The sequence below is a fragment of the Hakea prostrata genome, chromosome 8 (genome assembly GCF_041222555.1).
Source record: "Hakea prostrata isolate BN-2017 chromosome 8, UWA_Hpros_2, whole genome shotgun sequence".
NCBI classification, from domain to species: Eukaryota; Viridiplantae; Streptophyta; class Magnoliopsida; order Proteales; family Proteaceae; genus Hakea; species Hakea prostrata.
In genome coordinates this window covers 6892180-6905771 of record NC_142607.1, presented here as the reverse complement: position 1 = coordinate 6905771, position 13592 = coordinate 6892180, and the positions used below count along the sequence as shown (strand labels likewise).

General features: G+C 36.6%; 1 protein-coding gene across 5 annotated transcripts in view; it reads right to left on the bottom strand.

Annotated features, from left to right (window-relative positions):
• Positions 1–10424: 10424 nt before the first annotated feature.
• LOC149006550 (transducin family protein / WD-40 repeat family protein) overlaps positions 10425–13592 on the bottom strand; it is a 41242-nt gene continuing 38074 nt past the window's right edge. For all 5 annotated transcript variants that reach the window (XM_089165725.1, XM_089165726.1, XM_089165727.1 and 2 more), the window contains 2 exons: positions 12952–13111; positions 10425–11179 (listed from right to left, as the gene is read on the bottom strand). In XM_089165725.1, the coding sequence (XP_089021851.1) occupies positions 12962–13111 (150 nt within the window). In that variant the 3' untranslated portion in view covers positions 10425–11179; positions 12952–12961. The remainder of the gene's footprint in view (positions 11180–12951; positions 13112–13592) is intronic.

The following is a 13592-nucleotide window of genomic DNA, read 5'->3' as shown; positions in this document are numbered from 1 at the left end:
CCTTTGACATCTCAATTCAGAAAGGAGAAGAAAAAAAAAGGAAAGAAAGAAAGAAGGGAAACATATGGTATGGGTTTTTGATAGATGCTATCACCCCTCTCGATATGATGCCCAAGAAATATCATGTAAAACATATATTGTAGTTTCCATTTGAATTTGGTACATCATCACAGAAAAGGTCCTAGTCCCATCGAGCACTTATGCCTAAATTATGATTGTGTTCATTAATTTCAATATAGTGATGTGCGTTCAGCCCTCGGTTGGGAGAAATGAAGCCGAAATAATTTCCAGACAATAATCATAGGTGAGGAAATTATCCTAAGTAACACGGGTATTTAAACTTAAGCTTAGTTTTAAGAGTGTACTTTAACCCTCCACCCGCAACAACAATAACAACAAGAACAAGCATTGTCCCAACTAAATGAGGTCAACTATATGGATTATTGTCTTCCAATCAGCATCTAGGTGAGGAGATTGATGGGCCTAGTCCCGTGGGTCCCATTTCATAAAATTGTATTATATTTTGACATGTGGAGCCTACATTAAATTTTAGGTTTTGTTGATTCTGCGGATTTGTTTCCATTAATGGATTTTGAAATTAAGGTTAAAAAAATCAATATTATGATTAGATCGTATCTTGGCTATTCTAACGACATTCAAATTGCTATTAGTAGAATCTTTGGAAGAACAACTAAATAAAAAAATTATACTTTATTAAATGAATATTAGAAATCGTGGTGTGTGGGGGATTTTGGAGGTGCTGACCAATGTATGCTACTCTCCATTTTTGTGAGGGTGTGAGAGGAGATAAATGGAGTTCTGTGGATAATTGTATATGAGAGGTATCGGAGAATTCATGATAGTGAGTTGTTTTTATTGATTTAACATTTTATTCCTTAAAACTAGGGGTTTAATGATAACCATTTGATTATTGATTAAGAACGACATTTGTACCCATCATCTATATCTTGGATTTTTATTTTTAACTTTTGGAGGGGGCCAAATAGTGGTATTTCACACGTAAAGTGAGAAAAATTAGGAAAATATGGAGGCATTTTTATATTCTAAAAAATATGGGCCATGCCCCCTCCGGTCCCTACGTGGCGGAGCCACTGCTAGGCAATGTATATCACTTCTCACCACTTCTCTTAAGGTTATCTTAGGTTTAACCCTAACTCTTCTAGTTCCTTCAATCTGAATTGTATCACTTCTCTGTACAATAACATTTATAGGTCTCTATTAAACATAGTCATGCTACCTCAAATGACTTTCCTGAAGCTTATCACTTATGGGAGCAACTCCTAAACCAACTCTAATATGATCATTCCTTATCATATCATTCCTAATTTTGCCACTCATCTATTTTAGCATCCTCATTTCTGCTACACTGAGTTTATCTATATGATTTTTTTTTAACAACCTAACACTTTGCACTATACATCATAGTTGGTCGAACGACGATCCTATAGAATTTTCCTTTGAGCTTTAATGAAATACGTCAATCATACAAGACCCCCGACGCACCTCTCCACTTCATCCACCCTATTTTAATTCTTTGGGAAATATCATCATCTATATCATCTCTTTCATCTATGATTGAACCTAGGTACTTAAAAGAATCACTCTGAGGAATCTCCTTATATTCAAGTTTCACCACCTCATCGTCTGCCCGATCATGGCTAAAGTTACAAACTAGATATTTTATCTTCTTTCTACTTAATTTAAAGCCTCTTGATTCAGTGACAAGTGTAAGAACAACCCACGCACGCGCGGGGGGGGGGGGACAAATTAATGAATTTCCAATTACAATTGGGCTACATCAATGATCAACTTTAAGCCCATATTTATTTGCACTTGTAATAGATAAATTAACCAAAAAAAATTCAAGACGAAGTCCCTTGGTGTATGATTTTTGTTGATGATATTGTGTTGATAGATGAAACTCAAGTGGAAATTAATACCAAAGAATAAAAGTTAGGATTTAATACCAAGTTAGAATCATGGAGAGTAGCTTCGAAAAAAGGAAAAGGAAGAAAAAAAAACCCTCATCTTTATTTTTATTTTAATACTAAAAATATATGCATTCAAAGATTCAACAGATTCGAATTAAATTTTAATGATCTTTGTTCATAAGTAATCTTTTTTTTTTAAGTTGAATTTAAATTAAAAACGAAAATGATGCTTTGTTAGCTTTGTACTTTCATTTTTCATGCTAAAAGGTCTTATAAGAAAAATAAGTAGAGTTTTTCATTTGCAATTTCTTTGGTGTAGCATGCACGGACACAACCTCTCATCCCCTTCTCCCCACTCACCCGCAAAATGGTTTCCTCTACCCAACGCTCCGACCCCTATTGCATTTGGCCTGGGAATGTCTCCTAGGGCTAGAGGGCGTAGGCCAATCTCCAATTTGGAGGGCCACTTGTTCTCTTGTTGAGAACTGGAAACATGAACTCATGTCGGGCTCACCTATGGATAGAACTTTGTTTGGATACACCATTGGTTTCCCACCTCTTATTGGTGCACCTATGAGTGGCACCCTCTTTGAAGTCTGGGGAGAAATGGGGGTCCTTGCTATGTGTCCTTGGAGAAGAAATAATATTAAGGCCATTTTCATGTCACACGAAGCCAAGAGCAGAGTTCTTTCTCTCTCCCCATGATGGGTTGGTGATTACCTAGTAAATCTGGCAGTTGAACCCTTCCCTAAGAACCATAAGAAAAAAAGAGCAAAACTCCCTCCTATAGCTGTTTGGATCCAACTCAGAGGGAGTAGAGCTAATTGTTTGGTTGTTGATCAGCAGTTCACTGCCACTTCTAAAGTTAGCCACGTTTTGGACGTCCAACTTCAATATGCTGACCTTGGACTTCCACCTAACTCTGCACGTTTGAAGATCCTATTGGATATCAATAAACCTCTTAAACTCACCATTCCCATAAAAAAACTTGCAGGGAGAATGCTTCATCCTTAAGGTTCTCTATGAAGTCCTATTTATTTGCTCCAAATGTGGTAAAATCTCTCATGAGCTTGAATTCTGGACCTTGTATGAAAGTTCGTCCAAGATTACCTCTTCTCCTTCATTGGGACTTATTTCATCTGAGTTTTTTAACCAAGCTTTGACTAATGCCATCTGGAGCTCCCTTCTGAATCTCAATCTTGCTAACAAATTGAGTTATGGACCTATTACGAATCACCTACCTACCTCATTTGTCCCACCAAATATCCCCAATACCTTTCCCACTACTGTAGAAGGGGGACCCATATGAATCTCTGAAAATGAGTTTGTCAAAACTTTTTTGGATAGCCCCCAAAAAGCATGGACTCTCCCTCTTTTGATTCAAATGCTAGTAACCCTGAGGACAGTGCTGCCTTTGGCCATGTGACCTAAGTAAGTCCTACTTCCCAATCTTAAGCTCCAGTGGACCATACAACATTTACTAATGTCCCAACTACTCCTATTAAACTTGCTCTTCCTAACCCTGACTTTAACCCCCCTGATGTTTTTTGCCCAAAGAAGGGCAAGGCTGCTTTGCAATTTTTAGTGAAGGTACAAGCAAGGCCTTTCATCATCTAATTACGGGTGATTTCCTAATAGCCTATAAAGACAAAAAGGAAGAAAGTAAAGGAAGTGAAGTGAAACTAGTGAAAATTTTCAAAACAATGAAAACTTTGGAAAGTCGCAAGTTAGAAAGAAAAAGATGCCTCTTGTGTTGAGGAAGGTGTTGACAAAATTAACAATCAATGCAACAACAACTTTGAATCCTGCTCAAGTTGTGGAGAAGTAGAAAATGAGGTTGAAGAAAGTTTCAAACAAGATGTTTGAATCACCACATAAAGAAGGTTTCTCTTGTAAAGAAAAAGCTACCACCCTGTAGAAGAATGCGGAAATTTCTGCAACAAAAGCTGAAAACAACAAGATTTTAGACAAGGGAAAAAATATTATTGAGGCTAACGATTTCAACTTGGAAATCAAAAAATTGGAAGCACCGAAGACTCATCTAAACCAAGGAGTAAATGCTACGAAAGTGTTGTGTGAAGCAAATAGGTCTTCAAAATTGGACTGCTTAACAATCCCCAATGCCTATTGTAATGTCGTTTCTTACACAACTCAAAGGAAAGGACTATGTCAACAATCTTAGACAACAGGTGTTCAACATCAATTCAGTTAGAATCTATAAGGGGCAAACTAAACCAAACTGAAGGAGGGCTAGAATGTCTCTAAGACTCCCAATGGGGGTGGAGGGGGCTGGAGAGGGAAACCAAGTGGTTGCTACAGAAGGGGAATAGTGTGGCTTATTGAGCCATAAATGGCTGTGCCTATCTCCACCCAATGACCAACCTACACCTTTGGATTCGTTCTGTTTTGCACTTAATTCACTACTTGTCACCTCGTCGGAACCTATTGAGCAATTTGATGTCTTTTGGGGAAAGATGAAAGCAAGATACATTAGCATCTTTGCATACCCACTGAATGATCCTTTCTTCCCTCCTATCGTCCGGACAGAGATTGCAGCACCGACATCCAATGCCCATTAGGTTTTCCCCCATCTCCTTTATAGTGACTTCTTTGAAATGTCTTTTTCATCTCAATTTAGGCTATTATTTACTGTTAGTGCAACAAAATAGCCTATAGTTCTCTCAACCTATTCTCGGCTTAGCTTCCTTTTATTTTGTTTCTATTACTAGTTTTTTCTTAGCTACCTGTGTGGTGCAAGTACAATGTGGTATTGTGCTCTCCTATTCTTTTTAATTTGGCTCATGATCTTGTTTATTCTCTTTTAGGTTGGTGTTTTATCACATCACTTTCTTTCATTTATCTATACATTGTTTACTTCTTTATACTAGGCATTTGCCCTTGCTTATACTTGTTTATTAATTTCCTTTGATTGTTGAATCTTCCTCTCTTGATTGTTTTAGCTACTTCTATTGAATCTCCTTAATTGTTGCCCTTGTTGTTGTCAATTTTCTTTTCCTTAGCTTTGCCTTTGAGGGTGTTTTAGGAGAGGACTACTTCAAAATGAAACTACTTTCCTAGAACATTAGGGGTGTGAATGGGAAATACACTCTTCAAAGTCTTAAGAAGGTGATGAACAAACAGAAGCCTCATATTATCTTTCTCCGTGATACCAAGTGTGCAAGGCATCACAACCTCTTAAATGAAAACAAAATTACTTTCCTTGATTTTTCTTTTGTTGGCTTCAATAACAACTTGGGTTCTAAGGGACTTAAGGGTGGACTCTTGATGCTTGAACAAATGGGCTTCATGTTCCTCTATTGCATGTGGACCAACATGTGATAGTCATCTCATGTAGTGAACCTACAACCTGGATAGTTGTGTTTGTTTATCCCCCCTCCTCCCCCCCCCCCCCCACTTATTCAGATAGGGCAAGTTTTTGAGAAAATTTGGGTTCTTTTCTTTCTTCCCTTGATAAACCCTACCCGCTACTAGGGATTTCAATGAAGTCTTGTCACCTGATAGCAAATTGGGAGGTGAGTCTAAGCATACTCAAGCTTCTCTCTTGGACCTATTTCACTTGGACAAATAGGCAAAAACCACCTCACTTAGTCAAGGAAAAATTAGATCACATTTTTGCCAACCCCTGTTGAGTTGCTCTCCTCGCTTTGCCTATGTCCGAAGATTACCTGCCAATTGTTCTAAGGACCATAGCTCGCTTGTTCTTTCTACATCTGAAATCAAGAATTGGGGAAAGAAACTCTTTCACTATCAAATTGCTTGATATCTTCATCCTAATTCCTTGAAGGACATTACCACTTCTTAGGCAGCTAAATAGTGGACTCTCCTTAATAGGCAAGCTGGCCAAACTTATCCAGATTTCTTACCCATTGGAATTTGTCCACTTTTGGCAATGTTAACGAGCTTTTTGAAAGATTGACTCTTGAAGTTGACACATTGGAATCTAGTCCTCACCCAAATTTGAAGCTTATTAAGGAAAATAAAATTTTACTCTCTTGAGCTTTTGATGCAGAGGAATTCTTTTGGTTTCAAAAGTCCATATTTTGTACATCTCTCAAGGTGATAGGAATACCCCGTTCTATCACATTAATTCTAAGATGAATAATCATAGAAGGAAGATTGTTTCTATGAGCCCCATGGGATTGTTGATGCATTTGTTGAATACATACAACAATTATTCTCCTCCTCTAACCCCCTTGATACCTCCTTTATTTAAAGCCCCCCCCCCCCTTGCCTGAGCTTGATTTAACATCCACCCTTACTTACCTACCCTTGAGGAGATAAAAATGGTTGTCTTTTCTCTTGGCCCTTATAAAACACTAGGGGTGAATAGTTTGAATGCCTTTTTCTTCCAGAAACATTGGGGCTTATTCATAGAAATATCCAACTTTTTGTCTCTGCTTTCTTTATGGAGGGAAGCCTACCTTGGGATACTAGTCATGCACTGCTCTATTTCATCCAAGACGGTTGAGAAGGAAAAACCACACAAAACAAATCCTTTTGTCTTTCTACATTTCCTTCGAAAGATGCATTTTCTCAATCGAACCCTTTAAATCTTCATGGGTTTTGGTAAACATTGATGCTAGGGAATATTAAGCGAAGTCACATAAGGTTTTAGTCATTCCTTAAGTTAGAATTTTGCATTTTGTCTTTCTTGAATTAGCATATTTTCTTTTTTCTTTTTCCAATTGTCTACGGATACACACTGGGATACTTATTGATTGATTTTGGTAAATGCGGGTTCTTTCTCTGTTCTAGTGAAATTTTGTTTTCTCAAAGCATCCTCCATTGTATTGATTCTCGAAGATGGCTACATCCGATCCAAAGAAGAGGTAGAAGCATGTTAATTCAAGCAAAGAAGCAAGGAAGAAACTAGATGATTTGCCATCTGTATGTAGTCTTCTTTTACATCTTTTCAAGACTTACTGTCTTTGATATCATTCCATTAAGGAGAGTATGCAAGTTTTGGAACAACTTGCTAAGAGACCCTGAATTCATCAACTTTTACCTGCGGAGGAAAGTGATGCAAGTTGTACCATCTCATCTCATCATTGCATCAATGCTTCAAGATGAGAAAAAGAGTTTGTTTTTGATTAATAGTGTTCAAGAAGTTTATTTTAGGACTAGAGAAATTGAAGTTTGATTTGGAGAATTAGTTTGAGCTTGTTGGCTCTTGCAATGGATTGATATGCATGGCTCCACGAAGAAAATATGATTCTATCATCATTTGTAATCCTATCACGGGTAAAGGCTTGAGTTTGCCTAATCTAGTAGAAATTGCAGATGGATTCCTCAACTTTGGTTCTATGATCATCCCTAGAACTGGTTTTGGCTTTGATGATGCAACAGGAAAATATAAAGTGATCAGATTCTTGTATGATGGTGAAGGCCAATTGGGGGCTGAGATCATCACTCTGGGTGGAAGTTCATGGAGAAAGATATTCCGTTGATGGAAGTACAATATGGTGGAAAGGAAGAGACAACATTGTTTTTGAATGGGTTCCTGCATTAGGTACAAGGAAAAGCCAAGAATGCTCAACTTGTTTTGGATTATAGACCAATCAACTTGTGCAATGTCACCTACAAGATCCTTGCTAAAATTCTTGCTCTTTAATTGAAACCCATCCTCACCCATATCATCTCCCCTCTGCAAGGCGCCTTTGTGCCAAAGAGACAAATTATTAAACATATTTTTCTAGCATATGAAATTTTCCACTTCATTAACAAAACCAAATGCAAGGTGGGCTATGTGGCTTTAAAACTTGACATGTCTAAAGCCTATGATCGATTTAACCAAAAATGGTTTGATCCAATTTCCACACTCATGAATACTAGTTCCTTCTCTGTCAAGATCAATGGAAAGTCCATACAAATGGTTTTCGGGAACAAGGAGAATTAGACAAGGTTGTCCTCTCAGTCCCTACCTTTTCCTTCTCATTATGGAAATCTTGTTTAGACTCCTTAATGGTTGAGCTCTTTCAAGGTTATCAAGATTGAGAAAAATGCACCCGAAGTTTCACACCTTTTCTTTGCATATGTACTTTCCTATTTTGCAAAGCAGAAAAAGCGGATGTCTTAACTATTAGGGCGGCAATTGAATTGTTTTCTGACATAACAGGACAAGAAATTAACTTCAAAAGAAGTGGTGCTTTCTTTAGTAGGAATGTTTGTCATGATCCAAAAAACCCAAATCTTGTCGATCTTTGGAATCTTATAAATGAAAAAAGATGATGTACCTAGACACCAATCTTTTGCATGGACGTTCAAAAACAAACAACCTCAAGTTCCTTCTAAGCAAGATCACACTTTTCCTCATGGAAAGCTTCCACCTTGTCTTTTGCCAGAAGAAAAGTCTTTAGCTAGTCAGTTCTACAACCATTATCTCTATATCATATGCAATGTTTTCACTTCCCCAAAACAACATGCAAGCATATTTTTTGTCATAGATTTTGGTTGGGGAACCCATGAAGAAAAAAAATAGTTATCTTTAATTTCTTAGGATACATGTTGCAAACCAAAAGCGTTGGGGGGACTGGGTTTCAAAAGAATGGAAGATATCAACAAAGCCTTGCTCCTAAAACTAGGTTGGAAGCTCCTCTATGAACCTCCCTCCCTTTGGGCCTCTATCCTAAAGGCAAAATACTTCCCCAACTCTGCTATTTCAATCCTATAAGTCAAGCATAGAAGGGGTTCATGGCCTAGGCAAAGTCTATGTAGTATTCTCCCGGATTTGAAAAATATGGTTAACCGGCAGGTGGAAAATGGATTTCACTATTCCTTCTGGTATGATCCCTGGCTCCCTGAAGCACTAAGTGTGTTTGAGAAATACCCTCTCTCTAACATTTGGTCACATGATACTACTGTCGCCCAAATACTTATCTATGAACAATGAGTATCTCTCAAACTTTAACCTCTCAAATTTCCCTTTATCTTATTTTAATCTCACTCCTTAGCGAAAATTGAATAGTTCTCACTTCTCATTCATTCAACTCCAATATGACCCAAGTCTGTCTAGACTATGGGAATAGTCGAACCAAAGGATTGGAGGCTGTCTTAACACAAAAGGGGAAAAAATGTCAGAACTAATTAAAATTGTCCATCCAAAGATATAAACTAAATCATTTTAAGACTTTGCACTCAATGTGGGAAACATGGCTTTTGGGTATGTGGGGCCAACAAGAGTGTCTGTATTGGCCCATCCTAGGAGAATGAAGTTTTTCGACGTTTCACGTGGAGTGAATGGTCATTTCATCTTTTCTGTGTCTAATTTTCTCTTGATATGCTTCATTTCATCTATAGTTGTATTTTGAAAGTGGTGTGGGCTTTTGGCATGTTTGTTACTTCCATTATTTTGGCTAGTATATTTACTAGGACTATAAATGAATGATCATAATTTGCTTTTGAATTTATAGATATATATTTGTTCAAGGGTATCAATATCTGACTGTTGATCATCTCTCTTAACCGCATTACAACCACAAATTATGTGAGGGCCACAAATAATAAATAATAGAAAAAATTGTACTGGCACCCCAAAATGGAGGCCATAAAGCACTGACACCCCACTTTATGTATAAAAAGCATAAAGACCCCAAAATTGGATTTAAATTGGATTTTCATTGGATATATTTATCAAATTTATCACTGTTTATTTTAAAAAATATCCTTATAATAAACAATGTTTGAAAGGTTTTCAGTGACAAATTAGACAAATATATCCAATGAAAATCTAATTTTGGAACCTATGTGCTTTTTAAACATAAAGTGGAGTATCAGTAATTTAAGGCTTCTATTTTGATATACAAGTGCAATTTGCCCCTATTAATAAAACATTTAAAAAATAAATTTTATCACCCTTAATCCTGTGGGCTCCTTGTAATTTGTGGTCAACAATCGTCGGGAGAGCACATCCATCAAGGGAAATGATCTAGACTAATCAATATCCATCAATATCCACCGAATTACCGATAAGATGTAGATTATATGCCATGACGGATTTCTAAATCAACAGATGTCTTAATACCTATGATCTAAGTTAATTAATATATGATGTGAGGATCCAAAAGAATGAAAAATAATTTATGATTTAAAAACCATATGATTCTGAGAGTTCATGCCCAGAATTTAGTTGCCAAGAAGAATGTCAAATCTCTAGGATGAACTAGTATTCTGTCAAAACAATGGAAGTGATTGTTTTTTATCAACAGAAACCGTTCAAACCTCATCTATTCTTTTTTCTCTTGCTTTTCTGTGTCTCTTCGATGAAATTCATCATATCAACCTGATAATCACAACATCTTGAGGAGTTATATTTGGAATGCAATCTTAGATGGATAACTCTATCCAATCAGAGAAGGCAGACAGCCTTCCATATTATAAGCTACAGGTTCTAACTTCAGCTGCTATGAACAAGGTTTGAATGGTATACTGAATTAGGTTAAGTAAATGCTGCTAGACTGTAAATGCTGGAAAAAGAGGCTGGAAATGAGAATCGAACTACAGAATCGGGCTAGTAGACCCTGCCTCAAAGCCTCTGGCCATGGAGAAACAGGTCACTTTGCAATTGTGAAACAACAACATTAGATCATTAGCATGCAGAAATATTAAAAGCCAGTGCATGGTCCACCTCCACATAGAAATACTGTGGTGGATAATTTAAATGAATACAAGCTATAATATTCTGTGCTTCTGTAGCCTTGTATGGTCTGTCAAGGGCTTCTCAACTCCTTCAAACCCCAAGGTCCCACCCCAGAAGAAAACAAAACAAACCAAAAAAGAAGCAAAAGAGAATATTGGTTTTTACATTTTTCACCTTAAGATTAGGAGAGGCAGAAAAACCTTCAATACTGATGAAAGAACCTCTGGACAAGTATTTCCCATAAATTTCCTTTTTCTAACCTCCTACCTTGAACTGTACAGAAGATAGTATGGGATGGCAATGACATGCCAACAACAGTGCAAACTGCAAAAGCCAAGCTCCATAAGTGTCAAAACTGCTGCCTGAAGCTCAAATATCAGGTCTCTTTTCATACAACAAAGAAGCCACTGAACATTGTTCAGAATTTGTGTGATAAACATGCTGCAACATTACGAATATAATTACACCTCATCTTGAATTGGTTACAACACTGGTAAACCATTTCATCACAGTTAACAGCATAATCCTTGTAGACTAGTATATGATACTCAATCCCAGCAATAACATTACCCTGAGAGGAGAACGAAATTGTAAGACATATAATCATACACCAACTTTATCATTAGAATATGTAAGCCAAAAATTCAAAGCCAAGACATTTAAAGAAACAACAGAGAGCAAACATACAGAATAAGGTTTTCAAGTTGTTGTCAGCCCTCATTTTACACTTCAAATTCTCTTGGTTTTTGACATAGCAATTCTGAAATTTAATATAATTGAAAAAAGGGCCGGGTTTTTCTTCATAAAATATGTAGATCAGCACTTACTTTGGTCACCTGGCAGATCGGATGGGGCAGAAATTTTGTGGATGAGTGGAACAGACCAAGCATTGAAAACTATAGCCTGTCAAAGTGCCTAGACAGAGATGTTTGGACCACTGAGGGATGCTTAATGATAGGATTTAGACTCAAATTACATATGATCAATCCACACCATTCATTAGAAATCCGATGGTCAGAATTGCAAAATTATACTTAAAATGTGGCACAAAAAGAAATCCTCAATGTATTTTTTTAGATGTGCTTGTCAAGTAAGCTTTGCCTTCACAAAAGATATGTAAACTTCAGAAACCCCATTCAAAAAACTACACATACAAAAATTAGAGAAAGAAAAGCAATGAGATCCATTTCACGACTGAAATAATGAGTACCTACTTATGACACCTCTCCCTATTGCAATCAACAACTCACCCAAGGCTAACTGTGCACATGATGACCAGGTACAAGGTATAGGGAATATGGGATCCAGCAAATAGTATTCATACCAGGGAAACCAAAGATAAATCATGTCACTGAAAAAATAGAATATGTGCTACTCGTGCAACCAGGTAACAATCTTTTAACCTTGAATCAAATATTTTCTACAGAAAAATCTTTATATAACAAAATTATAATTAACTTCATAATTTGTTAGAAATAGAGGACCATCAAATTGAAAAAAAAATTATTAAATTTGCTTTTAAGAAATCAACCATGTTTCAAATCGAAGGAACCATATGGTGGTAATGGTTAAAGACAAACCACAATGCCTCATAATTTTAACAGTCCCAATGTTTACTGTAGCTAGCTGAACATATATAAATAAATTGTGAATTAATCCTGAAAACCTAGGGATTTAGGAGGCTATTGGGGCATAAATGTACTATAGAAAAATCCAAGGAATGCATTTGGTTGAACTACGCTCTTGAATTTTGACATGTGATTAATCTATGTGTGAGGTCCTGAGCCAGATTCATCATTTCCTTGAGGTCACCCATATCAGGATGTTTAGTGCTCTTCATTGCTTTCAATAAGAACTATGGTAATGGTCAACTAAAAGGCTTGGAGTCCATGTTAACCCAAAAAACAAAGACCTGAGGCTAATCTAACTAAAATTGTCTATCCAAAGATTAAACTGTCACTTTACCATATTGCATAAAATGGTAGACATTAAGAGTAACTTGATTCTGTACAAGATTGTGGAAAAGTTATTCTTCAATTTATTCTTCCTTTTATTGTCCTAAGCAAACCTTAACAGAGAATGACCATATTAGTGTAAAGATCGTTCTATATTCAGATATTGGTTGTTGGCCCGCATTCAATTGAAGCTAAATCACCATGTCAATACATAGTTTCTCCAAAGTAAATATAAACTACTAATACTTATATAGAATTAAAAACTCTAAAGGCCAATTTATCCATCAGCTGATTTGTGGTTAGTGATACAATCGTCAAGAGATCTTTCCAATAAGTAGTAACATACAAAGAATAATAACACTATTAGAAATCAAAGCTAAAGACTTACCTCTTTCCTACTACAGTTGTGAATTGCTGAGAAAAGTAAGCATGCAACTGGCATTTTGAAACATCTTATCCAGTGTCTGCCATACTGTGCTATGAACTTCTAAAAGCTTCTCTGCTTTGTCTTGAAGTTTAGAATGGTGCCTAATTGTTTCACCATGTATCTGTTAAGAACATAAAGATATTAGAGATCTAATCCCAAGAAAAATTCACAAATCTAACTTAGCCTTCAAAAGCACTCGTCATCTAAGAAAATCAATCATAGTTTAGGCTTCACCAAGATAGAACAACACGATACAAAAATCCTATCAACCACTGCTCACTTCACATTCAAGTGGCATGGTTGGGGCTGACAAATTTAACTCGGTCCAAACTGAAAATAACCAATGATGAGGAACCAGATTCAGGATCCAAATTAATCACATGTTGCAATCAACAGATACGAGATTAGTTCAACCGAACATATTGCAACATTGTCACGTTGGACATTTAGACCATTTGATCATTTGATGGTTATAGTTTTTCCACCAGACATCCTCCATGCAAGACCCATAAACAAGTTTTTTGACTCCTCACATGTGTGTTACTTAAGGAGCACTGGCTGATAAAGCTGTTTCTGCTAACAGCTAGTAACAGGAAATAGTT